At 49.4% G+C, this 23,819-nt stretch overlaps 1 protein-coding gene across 2 annotated transcripts; it reads left to right on the top strand.

Moving 5' to 3' along the window:
• Positions 1–67: 67 nt before the first annotated feature.
• Positions 68–23,819, top strand: GATA6 (GATA binding protein 6). 2 transcript variants are annotated; one of them, XM_087755116.1, is made up of 7 exons: positions 68–221; positions 1,655–2,592; positions 5,803–5,969; positions 9,250–9,375; positions 10,802–10,889; positions 10,985–11,091; positions 19,581–23,819. In XM_087755116.1, exons 2-7 carry the CDS (start codon positions 1,674–1,676, stop codon positions 19,746–19,748), a joined length of 1,575 nt encoding a protein of 524 aa, XP_087611242.1. In that variant the 5' UTR covers positions 68–221; positions 1,655–1,673; the 3' UTR covers positions 19,749–23,819. The 2 variants fall into 2 exon arrangements, with proteins under 2 accessions (XP_087611242.1, XP_087611232.1); XM_087755106.1 differs by having other exon boundaries at positions 10,970–11,091.

Raw genomic sequence — 23,819 nt, 5'->3', positions numbered from 1 at the left:
CCCTGCGGAGCTCCCTGTTTGTTTAGGGCTCTCCGAGCCCAATCAGGGCCGGCTGCCTGCAGTTTTCCGGCAGGGCTGCGAGAGGCGCCTCCTCTCTCCTTTTTATACATCAGCCGCCGGCAGCAGCCGCCGGACTCGCCGCCGCCGCTCGCCCCCGCCGCACTGGATTTACCGCCCGCCGCGGCCCCGAGCCCCGGCCCCATGCGGGGCACCGGCAGCAGGTTTGGCCTCTCGCTTCTCCTTTCCATCCCCCCTCCCCCGCCGCGATTTTTTTCCCCTCTTTCTTCCCTTTTTCTTCGGCTCCGGCCGCTCTGCCCCCGGCCGCTCCGGGAGGGGAGCGGCGCGGCGGCGGCCGCGCCGGGCTGGGGGAGCCCGCGGGAGGCTTTGTGGGCAAACATCCGATGCCGGTGCCTGGAGCCCTTATCTGCCGGAGCCTTATCTCCCAGTTATCTCGCAGGAGGGAGAGACGTGTTTGGTGCCTATCTGCGAGGGGGCTCTGTGTGTGTGTCCTCTATCCGTGTGCCTACGGTTATCTGGAGAGCCCCGAGGTGGGCTGAGAGCCGAGAGCCTCGCCGCCCGCTTCTCTTGCTGTCACTTCTCTGCGTCCCCTTTCGCTTTCTGCCCCTTCTCCCAGAGGCTGGGCACCGGGGGCTCTGTGTCTGTCTGTCTGTCCTCTCTCATGCTGACGGCTACCGGGATGCGACCCATCTCGGGGGGAAGGGGGGCCCGGCACCGCGGCTGGCTGCGGGATGGGTGCCGTTCCCCAGAGATGTACTCGGGCCCGGGGCAGGCCCCCAGCCGGGGTTGCCGGCTGGCACCGGCCCCTGCGGCAGGCACAGCCCGCCCGGTCCCGGCCCCGGTGCCGGCGCCGCCGCGCACACCTCGGGGCCCGGCCCGTGCGCATCTCCCGGGTGCCTTTCCCTCCTCCTCCTCCTCCTCCTCCTCCTCCTCCTCCTCCTCCTCCTCCTTTCCGTGACCTTGGGTTGGAAATAAGCAAACAAGCGAGGCGATGCGCGGAAAAGCTAACATCGCACTCCGGAGAAGTAACCTTAAAGGGATCGCCTTACTAATTGTTTTCTCGGTGGAACCGAGTCAAATGACTCATTCATTGAAATAATCATAATAATAACAACACCAGCAGCAGCCAAGGAAGGCGCTTTGTCACAGACCGGGAAAAATGCCCCTCTTCCCCCCCTCTCTCCCCACGCCCTCCTGCCACCTTCCCCCCGCCGTGCTTCACGTTCAAATCCGCAGCCCCGGGCGCGGGGGGCGCGGGGGGGCGGCCCGGCGGCGGCGGGGCGGGGAGGGGAGCGGGGCCGGAGCCCGCAGCTCCGTCCCCGCGGGACCGCGCTCCGCGGGGCGGCCGGCGGCTGCCGGCCCGTGCTGACCCGGGCTGCCCGATCCCGTTCCGCCGGGGCGAGGGACAACAGCGCCGAGGCGACATGACTGATTAAGCGCTCGGAGGGTCCAGATAAGCCCTGATGAATCTCATTAAGGGAGAGAGACGGGCGGTCCTGTTTGCTAACTTTGTTATTATTATTTCTCTCCCCCCCCCCCCCCGCTCTTTTGTGTCCTCCTTCCCCGCCCTGCCCTGCGGACCCCCCCTCCACTCCTCCTCCTCCTCCCCTCCTCCCCCTTCCCCATCCCCACCCAGCGGCTAGAAGGGGACCTGGATGGCCGTGGCTGAAGGCGGCTGGTGCGCGGTGAAGCGGTGCGCTGCGGACGCCGGCGGTTCCTCCTGCCCCTTCGCGACCAGGCAGCCGGGCCCGTCTCCTCCTTCGCCCACCTCCTCCTCCTCCTCCTCCTCCTGCGGCGGCTCCCAGGGCGAGCGCGGGTCCTCCAGGACTCCTCTACCGGAGCCCGACGGCAGTCACCGGCCGGCCCCGCCGCCGCCCCCCGCCGCCGAGGGCAGGTCGCTGCTCGGCCCCTACGTGCACTTCGGGGCCCCCCACCCCTCCGGCCTGCCCAGCTGGGAGGACATCCTGCTCTTCGCGGATTTAGACCAAACCAACAAGCTGATCTGGTCCAGCCGCGGCTCCAAGCTGAGCGCCCTCGGCGCCGAGCAGCCCGAGGAGATGTACCAGACCCTGGCCATCTCGGCCGCCCAGGGCCCCACGCCGTACGACGGATCTCCGGGCGGCTTCATGCACTCCACGCCTAGCTCGCCCGTCTACGTGCCCACGACCCGCGTGGGCTCCATGCTGCCCACGCTGCCGTACCTGCAGGGCAGCGGGGCGGCCCAGCCCAGCCACCCGGGCGGCGGCCACGCCGTCTGGTCCCAGCCGGCCGCCGAGAGCCCCTCGTACAGCACCGGCGGCGGCTCCCACCCCTCGGGCCGCTTCCCCTACTCGCCCAGCCCGCCGGTGGCCAACGGGGCCTCCCGGGAGCCCGGCGCCTACAGCAACAGCCTGGGCGCCAGGGACCAGTACAGCCCCCTGGCCCGGCCGCTCAACGGCTCCTACCCGGGGCCCTACACGTCCTACGTGGGGCCGCAGCTCACCCCCGCCTGGCCCACGGCGCCCTTCGAGAACTCCATGCTGCACTGCCTCCAGGGCCGGGCCGCCCCCATCCCCGTCCGGGCACCTAGCGCAGGTAGGACCCGCTGCGGGGGGCGGGCAGGGCAGGGCGGTGCGGGGCGGCGGGGGCTGCCGGCTGCCGGGGCCCCCGGGGGGCGCCGGGGCCGCGGGGAGGCGGTGGCGGGGCCGCCCCGGCGTGAGGAGGTGCGGGGCGGCTCGGAGGCAGGACGGGGTCCAGGGGCCGGGGCTTTTCTGGAGCGGAGGTGGCTCTCGTCGTTTGCCTTGGCTCGGGGGGGACAGCAAAAAGTAGTAGGGCCGTCGGGGGTGCAAACCCTCCGTTCCCGAAACGAATCGCCCAGGGTAAGCCTCGCTTTTAGTGTTCCCAGCTCCGTACATTCCCCTTTTCCCTAAGTGCGGTCATCTGGCCACGAAACGGTGACAAATTCACTGCGAATTAACCTTACTTGTAGCGTAGAGGAAAATTGCAGGGGGCTAGCTTAAGCCATTTCGGATTATTTCAACTACAAACCACTTCGCTGCTTCGTTAAAAGAGAAAAGCAGCGACGCAAAACCTCTGATATGAACGAGAGACCCCGTTTATAAACAGCTGTTAAAATGTGCACCTCCTGATGGGATTTTACTTTCGCTTCCGAGGTGTCCCGTCCTTTTTTTTTTTTTTTTTAAGTTTAGTTTAGGAAGAAACTCTCGGTGTCATTAAATCGATCGTAAAAGTGGAGGCTGAGCTGCGATGATTTAGTCAGGTGTAGAAAGATTAACGATTACTGCAGGCTCTTCAGCTCTAGAATATACGTATGTATATATAAATACAGATGTATAGGGAGGTGTGTGGGTATGTGTGTGCGCATATGTATATTTTAATCTATTTATGGATATTTATATCTATTTATGTGTATACGTGTATGTATACACACGCGCACACACACATTCGATCAGCGTTTGCTTTAATCATAAACTACCGCCAGGTAGGTATATTTTGTATACACGGTGATTTTCTCTTTCAGTACAGCGTTGCAGAAAATTACTCGGTGGCTTTTTATCCTTCTATAGGGCTATACAGGGTGCTCCTCCTGATACCCGATAGATTTGGGCATTTTAAGCCTCCCACTTGGTGTTTACTAACATGACAGAGGGAAGAAGGCTCGGTTGTAGCGGCGGTAGGAGAAGGGCAGAGCAAAGCCGAGAAGCCGCCTCTCAGGGCGACGCGAAAGTTGACTTTTTAAACTCAATTTCCCAAAGTTACAGTGTAAAACTAGGTGACGGAGGGAAAAATTCCTGCTTCTTTTTTTTTTTTTTTTTCTTTCTCTCCCCCCCCCCCCCCCCCCCGGGGTTGGAGACTCTCACGGAGGGGAGAGGAGAGGGGTGGGGGAGAAGGGAGAAGGGGTGCCCGGCCGGCCGAGGAGGGGCAGGGCTCGGGCCGCCGGTGAGGGGAAGGGCGGGCGCCGGGGGCTGTAAGGCCGGGAGAGGCGGCCCCGAGCTCCCGGGCCACGCGAGTTTTCTGCTCCTGCAGGACAAAATGCGGCAGCAGAGCCGAAGCCACGCGTGCTCCCCTCCCAAATAATCGCCTCAGCCGTCAGGAACGTTGTAGCCGCAATATATTTTTGCAGCTGAATATTAGACAGTCCGATACAGCTTTCTTAACGTCACTCCTCGACCTACTGAAACCATATCTAAAATTAAATCTTTGTTTTGCTTCCCTTGGAGATAAATATATTTCTCACGCACTAAGGGGAAAAAATATTTTCAAATGCCCGAGAAATATTGCCACGGCAGAATTTCTTTCTGCAGGCGCGAAGGTAATGTTATAAAGTAAACGGCTGAGACAAATAACTGTTTAACTTCCAGCGTCCTTGAAGCCTTAAGCATTTTCCTGATTGCAGTCTTCAATGGCGCTTTCAGCGCAAAGATTAATAAATCTTCGCGATGTGCTAAGAGCTACAAGCTGACAACGTAAGCTGAACTGTGCTCTCTGGACTCTGCCGTCTGCCCGTTCCTGTTTAGCTCCTAATAATTTGCAAACGAAGGGAGGAGAGAAATGTATTTCGGTGGGTGCGGGCTCAAAAGGCCGTTTCTTTCTCAGCTCAATGCCCGCCGCCCCATCGCAGCCCTCTCTCCAAAGCCGCCTGACGTTTACAAGCTCCCCTTCGCTTTACAGCGCAAAGCTAGTAAGCGTAAACGTAAAAGCATAACCCAAGGATGAATTAAGGCAGGTAGCGGAGGGGATGGAGGGAGCAAAAAAAAAAAAAAAAAAAAAATCAGCTGTGAGGCTGAAACTGGCTTTCCCAGCCTCAACACGAAAGCTGCTGCAGAAACGCAAACACCCCCTTGAAATCCTTTCTGCACTACGTGGCACGGTATACGTGAAATCCGTATTTATTTTTTTTTTCCCCCGAAATATGGCGAGGGGAGTCGGAACAAGAATATAAGGATTCACAGGAGGGAAGGTGTTTGCTTTTATAGGTGGGTTCTCTTTATTTTTTTGCCGTGCCGAGCCTTTCCCCCCCAGTGCTCAGTGGCTATGGGAGCAGGAGGCAGAACACCGCATATTTTTCCGTTTCCTCCGTTTCCTACCGACCGGCTCGAATTTGTCCAAAGAGCCGAGGCGAAGCGGTCTCTCCCCGGCGCTGCCTTGGCGCACCGGAGTCCCAAACGCTCTCTCTACATTTGAAGTTTTATTAGTTGCGAGGCATTCAAAATGAGAGTCGGGGTAAAAACTCCTTGCCCAGCCTCGCCCCGGGGGGAATATTGGGCAAAATACCCCGCTTCTTGTACCCCGTCCCTGCGCTCCGGCCCCCAGGGTGGGCTTTGAGAGCGGGCTGTTCTGGCAGGCACCTAACGCCCCCTGACCCCCTGAAAAGCCAAGAACAGCCCCCCTCCCCTCCGCCCGGTGGGCAGCACGACGGGGGTTTCACCGAAGGGCCAAATCCCGGCGTGAGTACAGGGCTCCCGGGGGTCGCCGCTCAGGGGGAGCACCGGCTCCGCTTTGCAAAGCGAAGGTTGCGCCGGGGCCGGCAGCCAGTCTGGTACATTTAGAGAAATTAAAAGAATAAAAAAAGAGGATTTTGTAAAAAGAAAAAATCACCGCATGGCCGCGATCGCTGCCGGGGAATTGCTTTTCCGAGGGTTGAAGAGCGCCGGTCGCTCGCTCGCCCGGGGCCCATCTCCCGGCGCGGCGGGGCCGGGGCAGCGCTCGGCGGGGCTCCGCGGGGCTCCGCGCCCGCCGGCGGCCGTGCCCCACCGCCTCTCCCCTCTGCTCCTGCCCCCCCAGAGCTGCTGGAGGACCTGTCCGAGAGCCGGGAGTGTGTCAATTGCGGCTCCATCCAGACCCCGCTGTGGAGGAGGGACGGCACCGGCAACTACCTGTGCAACGCCTGCGGGCTCTACACCAAAATGAACGGCCTCAGCCGGCCCCTCATCAAGCCCCAGAAGCGAGTGGTGAGTGGGGACGGAGGGGAGGAGGGGGCCGAGAGGAGCTGCGCCCCGAGGGACCCCCAGTCGGCGCTAGCCGGGGGGAAAGCGGGGGCAAGGATGGGGGAGTGCAGTCGGAGCGTGTTAGCCCGGTGATCCCACCGGCTGTGGAACCGAAGCGGGGTTCCCGACCAGGTTGGCAGGCCAAAGCGGTCCCGGCATGGGGCCCAAAAAAAGGTGGGCCCCATGCTGGCGAAATCGCCCTCTGCCCCCAGCGAGCCGCACGCCGGGCACGGGCTGGCTTGACTTTTTGAGTTGATGGACCCTCGGTGAGGGGGCATCGGTGGCTTGGAAGAAATTTGTGCTGCTGCTGATGTTGGATGTTTCCAACAGAAAAAAAAAAAATCAAGGTTGGAAAGTGTTTGTTCAGAGGGCTAGGAATTTCTCCAGACCTGCTTTGTTTGCTGAGAGCTCGATCCTTGGGAATGTAAGCAAGTTTTGTATATAATTCAAAGAAAACCAATTGTTTAAACAATGATAATAGCCTTTGTTTTGTTTTACTCCTAAGAAATGAGCGGCAATTTTTCTAAAAATATACTCCTAAAACTAGGGGGGGAAATAAATAGTACAACCCAGAACCCCTGTTTATAACTCAGGCTGGCGCTGAATAGGCAAGGCGAAATTTTAACAAGCGGGAACTGCACATTATGTTTAGCAAATCTGGGTGGAGGTCAGCAGAGAGAAAGAATACGCTCTTCAGTAATGGCTGTTACCGAGCGAGCCACAATAAATCACGCCGGTATAATCCAAGCTGATGTTTGGACCCTTGTGTACGGAGACAGTGTATCAAACCCATCAGCCTTTCAAGCCCCTTTCAATCACGCCAGCTGCTTCGCTCCGTGCCTGTTTTCCTAGCGTTAAAACACGTCCCGTTCTTTATTTCACAACCGTTTGAATTTAATGCCCTTAATGGGGAGGGGGGGAACCAAAAACCAAATGCGTGATGATCGGAGCAGACAGTAAGCGCTCATGAACCAAGCCCACCTCCGCTTAAAGACCTTTCTTTAAGCCGAACAGTTAATTTAACTTTAAGCCAGCGGTTAATTACTGCTGGGTGCCCGTTTCTTCTAGCTGGTCGTCCACTAAATTTCACGACACAAGGTGTTACCTCATTACCGGGGACAAACGCAGCAGCCGGGCAAGATCTGCTGCTTGTCTGAAGTGTCGGAGTTCGGCTGGCCGTGGCACCCTGGTCCAATGCAGATTGCAAGTAGCTGATACCCGGCTCTGGCATTTCTGTGTTTCTTTTCTTTTTTTTTGTGGTTTTTTTTTTTTGAAGGAGGGGTGGGGGTGAGGAGACTAAACCAGAGTCAATCTGCAGCCCGATTTCAGCCTGACACCTCGGCAAAATAACTCTGAAATAGCCCTGCGTAACAATCCCTACCGAGTACCCTGGCCATAACTATAAATCAACCATGACTGTGTGTTCATACAGTTGGAAATATGTAGGTGAGGAGGGAAAATGTTTTGAAAATTCTAAACATGTTTAGATTGCCCTGAAGTTTCTGATAAAATTCCTGCAGCAGAAAAGTCATTTTACCTTCAAAACATGCCAAAAAAACCCCGTTTGTTTAGATACGGGAATGAGCAAAAGCTATTGAAATAAAATATATGAAGATTTATACCAGACTGCACACAAAAGAAAGAAAGATTTAACAGACTGAAACGTCTGACAGCATTTCACTTGCAAAGAAAGAAAACGAAGCATATGTGTTAAGACCGGCTTTTTTTTACCCGATCCAGGTAAAACTCGTATTGAATCAAGGAACACAATTTGGACGCTGTGTGCATATGTATTTAATAACAAGGTCAAAAATTCTGCTTTCATGAGACCTGGATTTTTAAGATTAAAAAGTATATGCGTGTACTTCAGCCTATATTACACTTGGCTGTTTTTTTTTCTTTGCTGTCCTGATTCAAAGTTAGAAAATTCATATTTAGTCTGGAGTTCTTTCTGAGCTGCAGTGTAAGACGACTGCTAAAGAAACTCAAACGGATCAAATTCAAGAAACTGGGTTATTACTCTGGAATATTCTTCATTCTCAAAACATTTTTATTGGTTTCCCAAGTGGCAGGCAGCTCTGCGGTATCAAAGGTGACCGAGTTACGTCTAACAACCCAGCAGTAAATGATTCAAGAGGAAGGGCATTGTACCCTTAAGTTAGTAATTTCGGTTATGGGCGCTTTATAGTCAGAATAAGATTAATGCAATCCTCTAAAACTGACTTCTCCGTGTAAACTTGTTCAGCTGCCAGACACAGAGCTAGGCACAGATTTTTTTCTGTTTTTTTTGACAATGCGATACTTTGAAAAAGACTAGATTTATGATGTAGCTGGAATTCTTTGCTTGTGATGAACGTAAAAGAGATCACTTGTTACAGGGACTTTTATAACCCATTCACCTTCATTTCACATGTTTATGAGGACTGCCTTCACTTATGATATACAGCCTGCAGCCATAAAGCTCCGGGTTATACGGTTATTTCTGATACAAGGTTGCTTCACCTTGGCTCCAAACTCCACGGAAGAGTGTCATAAATGGCTTGTTTGCAGTGGGGACCTTGTTGTCACCCACCAGCTTTTCTGCTGGCCGAGAGGAAGCTCTGTTCTGTAAAACACGCTCCCCAGGCACATTGCCTTTCACGCAAGGATAAAATGGGCGATGACAAAAAGATCTTTTTATAAAGATGCCGCTGTTGTACGTGTTACCTCTCCGCACCCGGTAAAGTTTGTTTTCCCCAGCCATGGTGCCACCGAGGGAAGGTGATTAAAGCGGCTGATTTTTCCGACGAGTCGGGAGTATCGGTGGCAGGTTCAGAGCTGCCTCTTTGACCACCGCAGAGGGGAGAGGGCGTTGAACCGGCTGGAGAGGTGGCACAGGAGTGGTGTGCCTTCTCCTCAGCTGGATGGAGCTGGAGTGGAGATGTTTCCTAGCTGTGCTGCTGGAGGAAAAGCCAGTGCCCGGTGGTCTGAACAGACGTCCCTGGGTCAGTAGCTCCCGAAACGTGAATTTTGCCTCTCCCGCAACTGCCCAGAGTTGCAGAGTTGCAGTACCTCTTCACGTGAGCTTTCCAGGCTCTGAACTGAGGATAATCTTGTTTTAATTCTGGGATGTCGCTGATAGATGCTATAAAAAATCCCTACCGTCCTCGCTGTGTGTCAAAGCACTTTTTATAAATTGTGAAGACATAAATTATTTGCTCCTGCCTGCCTGTTTATGCCTGTGTTTGCCTCCGCTTGCCTCTAGCCCTCGTCCCGGCGGCTGGGCTTGTCCTGTGCCAACTGCCACACCACGACCACCACCCTGTGGCGCAGGAACGCGGAGGGCGAGCCCGTCTGCAACGCCTGCGGCCTCTACATGAAGCTCCACGGGGTAAGCGGCCACTTCGCCAGGGGAGATGCCCCGCCAGCTCCGATGCTCCGGTGGGAAAGGGCCGGTCCTCCTGCTGGTGGGAGACCGGCAGCTTTGGGGGGTAACCTCAAGTCGGGTTTCTGTTGATGCTAATGGTCTCAGCTCATGGTTTGGACCGTGGAGTTAAAAAAAAATGGATAAAGTGACTGAAAAATGCCCAGCATTAAAAAATGATTATACCGCTTTAGCAAGTTATGCTTTTGACAAGTTACGTTTTTGCCCTTGTAGCTCTCCCGACAGATTTGTACAAAGAAACCATCTCTGGCTGAGTGGCAGAGGTCTTTTTGCCACTGGGATTTAAACCAGCTCTTCAGTAGGGAAAAAAAAAAAAGTAGACCTTTAATAAGACGGTTTTTCATGGACAGACATAGCTATGGCAGCAAAAATTTAAATGTAATTCAAGCCATAGCTACGCCAGCAAAACTTTACATGTCATTGCAGCCTTTGCCAGGCAATAATCGAGGAAGAAAACAGCTCTACCCTGAATGTGCTGGAGTACGTTTTGGGCGAGACTTGGAGCCTGTGGATTAAGTTACAGTCAGGCACAAGTGTTTGAAGAGCGAGGGCATTAGGAGTGACTGGGACTTGGTCTAGTCCTCAAGGAAAAAGTACATTATACCACAGGTTTAAACATTATAATGATAATAAGCATATGCCTGAATTGTCTTTCCCCAAGCTTGTGTTTTCATTACGTTAAAATGTATTTTAAACCAATGTTTTCTGTATAATGATTACATTGTGATGACACAGAACATAAAGCTGATTTTTGAGCACATTTTCCCTATAAATATAAATTTGGATACTATAAAGCTGTGTCATGAGCAGAACTGCTTATAAGAACAAATGCTGAACTGATTATGGCCTAAAGCTTCTGCCCTAAGACACTTACCGACAACGATCTGGTTTGTGTAGCTGGTCCACAGGAAGAGGAGTATTTTTTTCCCCTTGTACGCATTCTTGCTTTCCAGAATCAGCCACTGGAGATAATTCCTAACTGACCGACTGGAATAAGGAGTCAGGGATTGGATACACCCCGTCCAATTTAATTTCATACAACCTATGGCCAAATGATGCTGTTTTTCCCTAAAATCGTGCTGTCTATGGACTGACCGAAGTGTCGGTAAAACTGTTTAGGCCACATCAAGAAAAAAGTTTCCCTGCTTTTTTTATTTGGATAAAACTCCCCTTGAAATAATTCATTGCTTTGCCCAAATAAAATGCAAAGGTTTTTTGGAATCACTGTCGTGACACAGGAAAAATTGCCATGCTATACATATCTTCAACAGGTGTTTTCAACATCACCGCTTGATCTTGTAGTGTATTTTGATTTTTGGTATTAGAGTATATATGCATCTCTACGATTGGTGTGGAAATTTAATTTTTTCAGGTTCCCCGACCTCTTGCTATGAAAAAAGAAGGAATTCAGACCAGGAAGCGAAAACCTAAGAACATAAATAAGTCAAAGGCATGCTCTGGTAAATATAAAAAGATAAGACAGTTGAGCTGCAAGAGGTTTTTTCTTCCCCGGCTGGAAAATATTTGTTTTTAATACCAGTTCCCGATCTTTCAGGTAACAGTACTACTGCGGTTCCTATGACTCCAACATCCACGTCTTCTACTAACTCAGATGACTGTAGCAAAACCGCTTCTCCCAGCACACAGACTGCAGCCTCCGGGGTAAGCCATAAGCCGGTGTCCGTGTCTGTAAGCAGGCTGGTCACTGCGCAGTGTTATCGCAGCTTTTATCTTATCTAGCAGAACAATAATCTAAACAAACTTTCCAGTTTTGTTAGCTGATACTGGAACAAGATTTTCGAAGGATATTACATGTAGCTGTAAACACAACAGCAAGCTGAAGCACTTTACAAACCTCTTAATTAAGATCTATATAATTTTTATGATTAAGTTAACCATGACTTAACCCCAGACATTTTGTTTTGAAACGCTGAGATTCTTCCATTTCAAAGGCTTTCTTTCGGAGCAAAGACAATAATCATGCCCAATTGATCCTTTCAAGAAACAATTGTGCATGTACCCCTTTTTTTTCTGAAATGATCTGAATTTATAATTCAAGGCACTGATGCTCTCACATTTTCCAAAAGCTGTTTAATGTATCTATGCATTTGTATGCATTATCCCAACTGAGTGGTAAACCCCAGCAAAACATTATCCTGCTGTATGGAGGGAAACATAAAGGCTTTTGTTTTAAACGAAGATGTGCACTTAAACCCCGATCCAGACGCAGCTGAAACCAGGCTGGAGAGCCCCGCTGATTGCAGTGCATAGGGGATCAGCCCTCTCCTCGCACAGGGCTCTTCAAGGGCCAGATGCTCAGCGTCTGGCAGCACCGAGCTCCAGAGGAGCACCAGAGAAGCGCTGATCATCCCCTGCTTTAGTTTTGATCCTTATTTTACATCATGTACTCAAACCATCTCAAACTTCCTTTTTTCACTCAGCATGTGTGATACCAAATGCTACTGCTACAGTTGCGAAGTTTAATGTAGATTAATTTCTAACCCCTTGGCTATACGTGTTAGTATCTGCACTCACTCCTTGAGCCTTCTGTATCCTTTAATCTGCCACATCGTTTCTTTGAAAAGCTTTCCTAATGTGGCTTTCTCTACCTCTTTATTAATAAAAAGAAGATATTGCTTATAATAACTATTTTTTAATATGTCTCGGCGTTCTCACATCCGAATTCCTTTCAATAGTTTAATTCCTGACATACAAAGTTTCATTGTACAAGGGGAGGAAAAAACCCCATTTTTAGCAAATGCGATTGTTCGTGGACTGACAGGGCCACCCAGTTTCAGAGGCATTGGGTTTTGGGTTCGGATGCTGCCAGACAAGGACATTACTAAAAGGGCTTGTCTTTGACATGAGAAAACCCTGTCGGTCCAATAAAATAAACAGATCACATCAAAAAGAGAGAAGCACTAACCAAAAAGTGAACTGTTACAGGATTTCAGGCTCCCCCCAGTCAACTACTAGGCACTGTTTTAGGCTCTCCCCTAATATTTGCAAAGGAAAAAAATGCAGCCAAATTTTCCTTAAATTTTCCTTCAATTGCCTGAAGCAGGACTCCCGATCTGAGGAATGTTGTGGGATTTATATAACGGACAGAATTCGAAGCACAGTCCCAGCTGAGGCCAAGGCAGCAGTGTAGGCTGTGGGCAGCACAGCCGCGTGCTGCTCGGGGAAGGAGAGGCCATATGGATGAGATCCCGTTTCCCCTACGCTGTTGTTTTCCTGGCTGGCTAATGCCTGCCTTCCTTTCTGTAGCCTTTCTCCCTAGGAGAGTGTATCAAACCTGCTATTAATAATCTTTATGTTATCATTTTAATAGTACCATTTGTAATATAATTTTGCCAGGTGGAGTTGTGTGGGTGCCAGAGGAGAGCAGGGTGGGGGCATGATTTGTAAGCCAAAAGGCTAGTTGAGAGCTGTTAGCAGCTAAGAGCAACTCCCAGGGACCCTGAGGCTGCTCTTAATTACACGACGGCTTTCCCCAGTGCCAGGACTTCAGTTCTCCCTGATTTTTCTGTAGTAGGTCAGGCTGGGAGAGCATATGTGCATGAGGACCGGGGAAATCAATCCTCTTGTATCCATCAGGCAGCATGGTAACATCTGCACAGCCTTTTCCCCACCGTGATTCGATCAGATGTGCACTGCATATGCAAAGCACTTGCAAATTACTTCTCATGAAAAATTTCAATAAAAGGAAGCGATGGAGGGAGGCTGTGAAATGCGCTGAAGCAGCGACCAGACATATGGGCATCCCCTTGCCTCTCCCCCACCTTACATGAGGCGCTAGTGATCTCCTACCCATGCACCCCAGCCCCAAATGTATGTAAATGAGGACAGGACTTGCAGGGGAGCCGTTGTCAGCACATATCGTGGGTATGGCCACGTCCTTCCCTTGGGCTCCTGGCTTTTCCTGAGCATCAGCAATTCAATGGGATGAGGATGGGGGAGACTGGAGGTTGAAAGCAGAAAGCGGTGGCTGTTAAGACCGGCTCCCGTTGCCCCAGATATCATTTGGGAACATGACCACTAACTGCGAAGGAAGTGAAATAATTTCGTATGGGCCTAAATCCCACGGGAGGGGCTGAGCGCTCATAAGGGCCATTGAAGTTGTCGGGAGTGAAGGGATGTCAGTATTTAAGAGCAAGGCAGCCTGCAATCTGATCACATGCTGAAGCAAAGATACTTTTACTAGACTTCTGTTTTCCCTGATGTTTTTTTTTTCATTTGAGTTGACCCATCAATAGCCTGAAGGTTTGTATTTATTCTTAGAACAGGCAACGGCTTTGCACAAGGAGAATAAACTTCTCCAGGCCGTGTCAGGAGGGAGAAAACCCTCAGCTGGATGAATCCAGGCTCTCTAATCTTTGGTCCCATTAATGAGAACGGTGCCGATTCCTGCCAGCGGCGCTGGTGACGTTGCCGAAAGCAGGGCACCTGCTGGAAGAGCGAACCTGGCTCATTCCCCGCGCGTTACACAACCGGCATGGCAACTTGTTTTTGTTTTGCTCTGTTTTTACTTCTCCAGCCCTTATTCTGTGAAGAGGGGAAAAATGCCAAATTGACATTAGGCAGAGAAATCGGATGACGTTTTAGAAACTGTTGTCTGAAATTCACAGCAATGTTGTTGCTAAATGAAACCGAGAAAATGAATTCCTCTATTGGTACAAAAGCAATTTATTATGCCTTTTATGGGAGGCTGCCAAAAGAGTTCCCAGTTATGTAGAAATCTAATGGAAATGAAATTCAGCAGAATTCATTTGTGTCAGTAATATTCACTTTTTTGCCCTACCTTTCTTTATCTCTTTTAAAGTAAAATAAAGAGGGGAGGGCAGAAAAAGAGAAGGGCAGCAATTACTCTTGGAAATGTCTTTGAGACTATCCATTTCATGAAGGGAATCTTATATGATGCCAATTCTGAGACAAATTAGCAAGAACCTTAAATGTTGATTTTATGTTCTAGCTGAAGTTTAAACATTTAAAAGATATGATTAATGAATTGCTGTGGGTGCAAAGTTGATTTCAAACCTCCCGAAATGTAGAAGTGTTTGGATCGGAGATATTTTGTTGTCCCATTGTAAAGGGGCTATTTGCCAAATTCACATCTGGATCTAGGATTTAGGCCTATTTCTGTTTTCCTAAGCAGTATAAGTACTGGGTGTCTTGTGTTACTAATATGGAAAAGGTCCAGCTGCATGATATATGAAGTTGCCTTACATCCCCATAAAAAGAAGATTTGAAGGTTTCAGACAGCCTGTATCTGCATCTATACCTGCTCTCCCTTTGATGCTGCTGAAGCTGTACAGAGAAAAGCGACGCAGAATAATTTGCTGAACGAAGGGCATGGTCTGTAGCACACACCCATCCATTTCCATGCAGGGGCTCCACTGGTGTGATTACCAGAAGGACTTTATTCCCTTATTAGGATAAAAGGGAGTATGAAAACTGCTGTAAAATCTGCTTTTTATGGCAGGACATGGAGGCTCCAAGAGCCAGGGCTGATGTCAGTAAAGGTTCAGCAGCACCAGGGGAGCTCTTCTTTCAGAAGACTCTACTGCGCCCTTTGCCTCCAGTTTGGAGCTTTCTTAGAAGGACCATAATCACACACCATAGAATAATTCAGGACAGTTGTCTTGCAGGTAAAACTCGCGCTTACTTCCCTTGGAGGTTTACCTTGAGAAGTGGTTCAGGACTGGCTCTTCAGTGTTGTAGGCTGGAAAGTGGGAGAGCTGACTGAAACAGCCTCAGCAGGTGGTGAACTAGCAGGAAAATGCAGTTTTCACTGTCCCCAAAATGCTCGACAGCCTGAGCTGAATTCACTGAATAGCTTCTCCTGCATTTGTTTTGTTTTGTTTTCAGAAGAGGGTTCATGAGATGGTTAGAGGTGTTGTTCTTCGCTCCTTTTTAGGCAGCAGATTGGTAGGACATTCATGCAGGCAACAGGGAATCTGCCTCCGTACATTATCTCCCAGAGTCTGGATGAACCCAGAGACTCAACCTCTTAAAAAAAATCTCCTAACAACCTGGATGGTGGACAGTTGAATGGCTGAGGGTCCTTCAGGATGTCTGATGATAAGATTTCAGTTGGTATAGAATAATTTCCTAGCCGCTGGGACAGAGTTTCCATGAGAAAGGCTCACCAGCATGATTGCTAGGACTTTCACCTGGAAAATGGGAACACAGTGCCTCAGTCCTGGTATGAGTAAATATTTATCTAAACCAGGTGGAATAAGATCAACGGGAGGCATGAGGAACATGGCAACCTGAAATACCAAATAGTCTGGTAGTCAGGGTATTATGCCGGGAGATCTGATACTCCAGTTTAAATCTTCTCTTGGTCCTCTATGTCTTCTGTGTTAGTCCTCACTCCTGGATAAAATAGGGTGTTCTTTTCTTCTCCCCACTCAGTTTCATAAAATCAGTCATTCATTTTCTTTGCTCTGTGTACATGTATCCAAAAGAAAGCATTTCATTTTGTATCAAACAGATACAAAGCAATCCAGCTTTTTTGTTTCTGCAGGGAAAACCAAGGAAAAAGAGTATTTTTGGTTCTACCCAAAACTTCTATATGCATAGGAACACATACATTTTGCTTGGTTTTTTTTATTGCCAAAGCAATAAAGCCAATTACTCATGCAGCCCTCGACAGCAGACAGGGGTCATCAGCTTTCCCAAGCCACGCTGGAAGTTGCCTCCCTTAGGAAATTAATGAAGTATTAACCACAGTTTTATGTTGCTATATTACAAAGGAGAGATTAGAAGATATGTAAACTTACACATCTGCAGTATAAACAAAGGATCAATTGGACTAGCAAGAGATGACAACTTTGGGTAGTAAGAGGGTCACTCATTCGGAGAAAGAAGCTGTGGTTTTGCGGTGCTGAGACTTGCTCTTCAGAAAGCAGGGAGTGACAGTAGTGTTGGGGATGGCAGTTATCACAGGGAGGCTGAGGCGGGAAAACTAAGGACTCCACCACAGTTTGCCACAACACGTTATGTGCAAAAGAAGCTTTTGCAAGTGTGCTTCATCTGACTATGGTTATCATGTAAGTGTGGTGAAACTAAACTAGGCTAACAGAAAAGGAAGAGAGTATCAGCTGAGACTCAGCTTACTACAGATCTAGGGTAATGTCCAAAATTCGTGGCGCATTTTGAACCTGTGAAGCGGATGGAGCAAAGGTCTATCTGATAGAGCAAAGGTCTAGATCAAGGCCACTCGCCACCCCCTCCAGCTGCTAGCCCAACTCCTTGCCCAGAGCTTTTGCCCCTTGGCTGCGGAGGTGTGGGAGGAGGCCGAGGAGGGGTGTCCTTCCCCTCTCCCCACTCTCCAAGGTGGGCAGACGGTGCAGGAAGGAGTGGGTGGAAGAAAGAAGGAGCCCTTCAGCCAGAGATGCCGATGCTGTTCCCCAAGTGCTGGCCAGCACAGGCTGAGCAGCCTGGTTTTGATCTGGGCCAGCTTTAGTGGGGGTGAATTTGGCTCCGGGTGCTGCCGGCAGGGTTGGTTAGGCTGTAGGTGTCTAAGTCCCTCTGTGGCTCTGGCTGAGTGTGCTGGGCAGGTCCTCTACAGAGAGGCCACCTTCAATCCAGACAACCTGCCTGGGGGCTGCCCCATGACCAGCTCCTGCTGGTTTGGGTAAAAAGAAGGGATCCTTAAACCACCTTTGCAGTTATAAATGCAACCTTCTTCTGTTTGTTTGGGAGGCAAGCTCTTCCCGATGGGCTTCATGCATTTTTTCCTCAGGAAGCTGAGCTTCAGTTGATTATCTATCCTATTATCAGATTTCAGCAATAAAAATAAATCCATTGCCTTTTTATTGATAGAGCCAGCTGTTGTGAATTAGAAGAGCTTGTTGACTTCAGCATTATTCAGCTTATTTATTCCAGCTGACAAATGTGCTCTAATAACTAACTGTAGCTTCTGTCATCTTTCATCCCTTAAAGCTGGAGAAGTAAGAGCAGAAGTAGGCAGGTTTGGGAGTAGAGCCGTGATTCAGCCACGTCCTTTTCATGAGCTAAAGTTTGTTTTCCATGTCTCACTTTGGGAGCTGCCCGAGCTGCCTGGATTTGTCATGACATTACCGGGGTGGGGTTTCCAGGCCCGGCGGTCCTGCCCAGGTCCTGCCCGCCCCGGCTCAATGGAGCCAGGATCCGGCCTTGGTTGGGCAGGGATGGGCAGTCTTCAAACAGGACGTGGCTCCGTGTCCTCCCTTCTGGGGTGCCTGAGGGAGGGGTAGCTGATTGATAACCCCACATGGAAACTGCAGGTCCCTGCACCCCACCTTTGTAGGGCTGAATCAGGAAAAGGGTGAATTACACTTTCCAAGCCCGGAAAAAACAGGTAGTGATAAGATATTTGCCTACCGGAACAACAGCGGCAAATATGGGCAAATGGGAACTTTTCAAAACAGCTCCTAGTATTTTTAGCCCAGGTTGAGCAAACACTGCTCAACTCTATTTAAACCCTTCTTCCACTGTGGGGAGACCCAAGCTGTTAAAAATGATGTCTTTTGTGCTAACAGGAGTCTATTTGATGTATTAGAAATAAAAAAAGCCTTTTTGAAAAACTAGGCTGATGCAAGACCAAAACTGGACCCAAAGGTTAGCGTCAAACCTGCCTCATTGAATTCCCCATGCATAGTCACAGGGAAAGAGGATACGGAGATTTGTTGTCACTGATTGGCAATTGTGTAATTGAGAGAGAGATAAAACATATTTCTTAGGATTAGAGCTATTTTGGCTGTTTTTGGGGGGCAAGCAGTTGTTCCTTCCATCTCTGCATTTCTGGGTAGCGGCTGACGGAGCAGGATCCTGGGTGATGACTGGGTGGAAGGATAGCGGTGATCAACCATTTTAATAGAAGCTAAAGAAAATATTGGAGTCCGGGTTATTTCAGACAAAAGTGACTGCTGGCAATGAGTGTCTCTTTCAGAAGGTGAGGTTTTCCCTGGCTTAAGCACGGCAACAAGAACCCTGCACAGCACTGTTTGGAAATTACCTTTGAATAAATGAAGCCTTGCTTTTCCTATGTCAGGACTGCTAGCTTGGCACGGCTCCAGGAGAGCCAAGAGCTCTACTCTTGTAAAATGATTAAATATGTATACTTTTCACTTAAACAGCAGGCAGGAAGCTTCTGCAATCACAGTTTAGGATAGTCTTTTTTTTTCTTTTTAAGGAATCTTGTCCGAAGACTATCCATTAACAAGTAAATTAAGGTTTTAAAGTTGACATATCCAAGAGTTAATTTTGCATGAAGTCAGCTCTTAAACATTTCCTTTATCAGGTGAAAACGTTGCCCCTTCTCTGTCTGGCACTGCGAATTTTTCCTCTTTAGTGGATCTGGTCAGCCTCATGGAAAAAATGATTGTTTCTTTGTCATTGTAACCCTCCATTTCTCTGTTAAAATAAATGGGCTGGTTCCAGTGCAGCTCAGACGTTCATCTTCGTGCCTACTGGGGCTCCCCTGTGCGTTGTCTTGTGCATGTAGGTGGTGGAACAAAAAGGCTCCTGGTTCAAAGGCATAGTGTTTCTTCACTTGAGATGAAAGGAGCATGTCCTTTAGTGGCCAGTCTTACAGGGATGAAGTGGTTGTGGCTAGCGTTTTGAAGGGTGAGGAATGACTTTAGGCATTTCAAGGTTTGAGGGAGCCAAAGAAGGCTGATTTCCAGGAGGTGCTCTGCACTCGCTGCTGGAGAACTGAGATGTATTGGGTTTCTCCTACCGGGGAAGCAAAACTATAGGTGCCACCACTCCCGGGTCACATTTTTGGTGTTGGCATCTGCGTCCCTTCAGTAGGGGGCAGTGGGACACACGCACATTACCTCTTTCATCATGGTCTGATTTCCAGGTTTTTCTGCACATCACACGCTTTCTTTTCCACCTTGCTGTGTAGATAACCACATGCTGATCTCCAAAAGCAGATCTCACTCCCATCAGCAAGGCTGAACGAGTGGGCTGACCCTGAGACATTTTTTCAGTTTCATGATTTCAAGGCACAGGGGCAAGCTGAGGGCAAACCCTGGCTTTCCACAGTAATCCTGGGACAGCGGCTCTACCTCGAGCCCGCTGCGCTCCCACCCACGCCCTGGTGCGTGCAAAGCTCACACGCTCAATGAAATCTCTCTTTGCTCTTCCCCCCCCTCCAGGCGAGCTCGTCAGTGATGTCTGGCCCAGGAGAGAGCACCAGTCCCGAAAGCAGCAACCTCAAGTATTCAGGTCAAGACGGGCTGTACACAGGAGTCAGCCTGACCTCCACGGCTGAAGTGACGGCGTCTGTGAGACAGGATCCCTGGTGTGCCCTGGCTCTGGCGTGATCCGGCACGAGGGAAGCTGGATCCTGGCACTGCGCGGCAGCCCCTAGATGTCCGCGCACAGTTTCTTCTGCGGAGCGGTCGCAGCGGCAGCGAGAGTGCTGGCAAAGACCATTCCTCTGAAATTGTTTCCGTGCCTTGGCGGCAGAGGTGTTTTTCAGCCTCCGAAAGAGGCTCTGCCGAAGCATCCAGTTCCTCATCTATGCAAGAAAAATATAGGGAAAGCAAACGCCCACCAGGGGATAGCTAATGCAGCCTTACACTCTCTCTCAAAAAAAAAAAAAAAGGAAAAAAAAAGAAAAAAAAGAAGAGATAAACCTAGACCTATTGATAGATTCCAGAAATACATCCTCGACTTACCCAGCAGCGCTGGCTTTCTGACTGTATAGTTGTTTTCACTCTCTCATCACCTTCTCCCCCAAGAATTTGGCGGAAGTTGTCAGTGTTGGGGAGGGAGTACCAAAGGCTTTAATTACTAGAGACAGCGAGACACTTCTTAATGAGTGTCAGAAGTGCGTACTGCTTGAGTTGGCACAGATGTCTCGCACCGAACATTTGATGTCTTCGCACCATTGGTCCTCTCCTCCTGCACCCTCCATCTTCAGCGTGCCTTGTTCTGCTCTTCAGAGCCCAGCTATGCCCCTGGAAGAAATCACAACGTTTGGTACAAGTCTCACAAGGTCCAGCTTGTTAAGGAGATTTTGGTTTTTGGTTTTTTTTGGTTTAAAATATTTACTCACTTTGCAAGACTGCAATATCACTTTTAAAGTACACTGTGACTGAGGTTTATGAAAGTTTGTATTTTCTGGCTGAACTGTATAGAGTCAGTTGAAATTTGTAAACAGGGTAACAATCAGATATTTTTCTTCCATATATACAATAATTTTTTTAAAGAAGTGCAATTTGCGTTGCAGCAATCAGTGTTAAATCATTTGCATAAGATTTAACAACGGTTTTTATACGAATGAATGAATGTAAACATTTTAACTTAATGGTACGTAAATAATTTAAAAGAAAAACTTAACTAGGCATCCTTAGGCTTTTTAGCGCAACAAAAACCCATCCATTTTCTGTATTTCCAGTTGTTAAAGCAAGAGTTTCAAAGAACAAGACTTCTCTCAGGAAAATTGCCCTAGCTGTTTGCTCGGAAGTATTGTACAAAAATGCAAATGCATCCCCAGGTTTTTTTTTGCCATTGAATAAGTATGTGCTGGAAAGAAACAAATCGCAATGAAACTTTACTACCTAACTGATACATATGTAAATACTCCACAAGATATTTAGGCATCTTGAAAATGTAGGATGCAATCTGTATAGTGTGACTGACGCATAGTTAGGTTGGTTTCCATTGGTTTTTAAGTGGGATGTCATTTGGAAAGTTGTTTCATCAGAGCTTTACAAATAAAAGGGTATCATTTTGGGATTTTTTTTTTTCCTGTACACTGTGCCTTCTCCTTTGTCTCCAATGCAATTGTTAAGCTACATTAAAAGCTGTGGAAATATACCTGATATGGGCGGCGTGTCTGATGGAAGGTCTCCAGCTGAAGTGCCTGCTCTGGCTAGCTAAGTCTGCATTGCGTGCGGCTTTTCTGCAGCTCCACTTTCTATGCCTTCCGATGATACGTAAAGCCAGGGCCCCACTCCTACCAACACAAATCCCTCATGGGCACATGGGAGGTTTTTCTGATGAAAGTCTGGGGAGCTGATCCCCATGCCTTGTGAGGACTGTCGTGGTTTTGCTTGGCCTTCACACCGTAGCTAAAGGGTCTCACCCAGGTCCTCTATGTGTGCAAAGAGCTGCTTGTCACCCACTGCAGATGTAACTGGGTAAAGCCAACTGGGTGGCAGAGCTATCGTGTGCCTGCTGGCATCCTCTGGTGGCCAAAGGTGAAGGGCAGCAAAAACTGAAGGCGCCGCTGCTGAAAAGAGAAGATGGTGAATTTTAGCTACTGAGGGGAGTGGAAAACCTTTCGCTGGCTCTGAGGACCGATCCTCTGCATTGCTCAGCTGATCAGAGCAAGACAACACTGCATGTGATTTCCAGCTACATCAGCAGTACTGTTGGCCTGGGAAGGCAGGATGCCCAACCTCTGTGCCTGGCGCTGCTGTCAACCTGTGGAGTGACTGCAACACGTCTCTTTGCCTCTCTGAGCCAGACTTTCATTTGGGGTGAATTGGGATAGCTCCTTGGCCTCCAGTGAAGCTATGCTGATTTGCACCAGCTGAGAATCTGCCCCTTGCTTTTCCAACCCAGAGAGTTGAGGCCATCTCCTTACCCTGGGGGTGTCGTGAGGACCGCAGGATGAATGCTGCACCACAGCCCTCGGAGGGGAACAGCTTCTAGCAAAAAGGGGGCAGGCCAAGCCTCACCTGGGGTTTGGGCTGCTCCAGCCAGCCAGGAGTGGGGACACCAGCCTTGGTGCTGGGACACCTCATGTCCTTGCTCCCTGGGGGTTGATGTGGCCAGCTACCCCAGCCCTGCTAGCCTTGGGGCCATGTGGGCTTGGATCTCGTGATTTACAAAAATAAATCCCTATCATCTAAGTGCAAAGTGAGCCATACAGAGAAACATTGAGTTTAAAAAGCAAAAGCTGTGGAGAAGTGGGTGAATATCTTCCCTTTTGAAGCATTTGTTGGCTAAAATGTCCTTTTCTGTGATTTTCCAGTGTTCACCCTGAAATGGATAAAAAGCTGTTGCTAACTGGTGAAGAGTGTTCAGCCTTAGCTGGGGTCAGCATCCTTTTTTTCCTTTTTTCTTGCCAGGTGTGAAGTTTGGTGTGCCGCTTCTGAAAAGCTTTGTGCAAAACTCCCTGCCAGGTATGTCAGAGCTGTGTTGCTCGAAGCTATCACAAAACAGGAGGTTTAGACCAGCGTGTCCCAGTTTTGGGCTGCTGACCCAGCAGAAAAAGTCAGCTGGCTGCTGACGCTCTTGCTGGCAGCCTGTGAAAGGCCACCCAGCTTTGAAACCCTGCTGCACAATGTAAGAGTGCTCCCGGGAGGCCCTGCTCCCTTCTCAGCACCACCTTAACCCAGGCTCTGGCTTAGGGTGGTTCCTGCAGATAACAAGTCTTGCAGGGGGCATAAAAAGGTGCCCTATGTGAGAAGACTCCTCTTGGATCTGAGGCTGAAAATGCTTTTTTTAGGAGATATCAGGAAAAAAAAAATAGAAGAAACAGTCTTTCCTAGGGAAGATGTTTCCTATTATTTCTTATCAGCAAAAACATCAAGAATGAAATACTTTGCCACCATGGACCAGAAGCAGAGCTAAATCAGGTTTTCATCCCTTTGCAAGAGGTGGGGGGGTGCAGTACCATGTTGCTTTACTCTATAGATTCTGAGGAGCTCAAAGCCAGGTTCTGTGTTATGATTTTACATAGAAAAAGACTGTAAGAACAGTACCTCCCTACTTATCAAAACTGTTCTCCAAGTGTACCAATTGCTGGAGGGGCTACTACTTGACAAATTAAAGGCTTCTCTTTTTTTTTTTTTTTTTTTTTTTTTTAATTTTGCCTTTTAGTTCTGCTGAGCCAGCACGGCTCTGGGTGTGTGAGCTGGACTTTGCTCTGGCTCGTACATCATCAATAGCACTGATACTGATGGACGGCCTGGCCAGATGCTTTCCTCACTTATCCCTGTTTCTCTTCAGTGACAGCTCCTGGGATGGGCTGAGAAAGAACAAAGAAAGAGTTTGACCATGGGTCTCGGTTACTAGTGAGGTTGAACAAGCCAGACCGACCCCCGAGCAGTGCTCTAGTACCAGAATAAAGCTTCAGAGTTGACATTTGGGGGAAAAAAACCCCATACGGTTACATGTCACCTTAGCACCTTTTTTTCTGGAAACAACGAAGTTAAATAGCCAATGACTCGAGGCATCTGCTTCAGGCTCCCCCACCAAGCAGTACTAGAAGGCTCACATTTGCTTGGGTGGCCCCTTAAGAGCAGACTGCTCCTGGCCACACGTGCTACCCTGGGCTCCAGTCTTAGGTCCCAGGTTTTGTCTTAGTAGTGTTCCCGTCACGCTCATCTATAATCATATTTTTTCTGTTCAAAGTGCTTGAAATAAGTTGAGATGCC

Source organism: Nipponia nippon, unplaced genomic scaffold, assembly GCF_047370975.1.
Source record: "Nipponia nippon isolate SJK-2023a ecotype South Korea unplaced genomic scaffold, ASM4737097v1 scaffold_1, whole genome shotgun sequence".
Taxonomy (NCBI): Eukaryota; Metazoa; Chordata; class Aves; order Pelecaniformes; family Threskiornithidae; genus Nipponia; species Nipponia nippon.
This window is presented reverse-complemented; position numbering and strand designations above follow the sequence as displayed.

What these genes read in the sequence shown, in the direction of transcription:
- GATA6 (XM_087755106.1), top strand. Translation starts at nt 1,674, where the DNA reads ATGGCCGTGGCTGAAGGCGGCTGGTGCGCGGTGAAGCGGTGCGCTGCG. An exon ending in TCAAGCCCCAGAAGCGAGTG is followed by an intron (nt 5,970 to 9,249) that starts GTGAGTGGGGAC and finishes GCTTGCCTCTAG; the next exon opens with CCCTCGTCCCGGCGGCTGGG. An exon ending in TCTACATGAAGCTCCACGGG is followed by an intron (nt 9,376 to 10,801) that starts GTAAGCGGCCAC and finishes TAATTTTTTCAG; the next exon opens with GTTCCCCGACCTCTTGCTAT.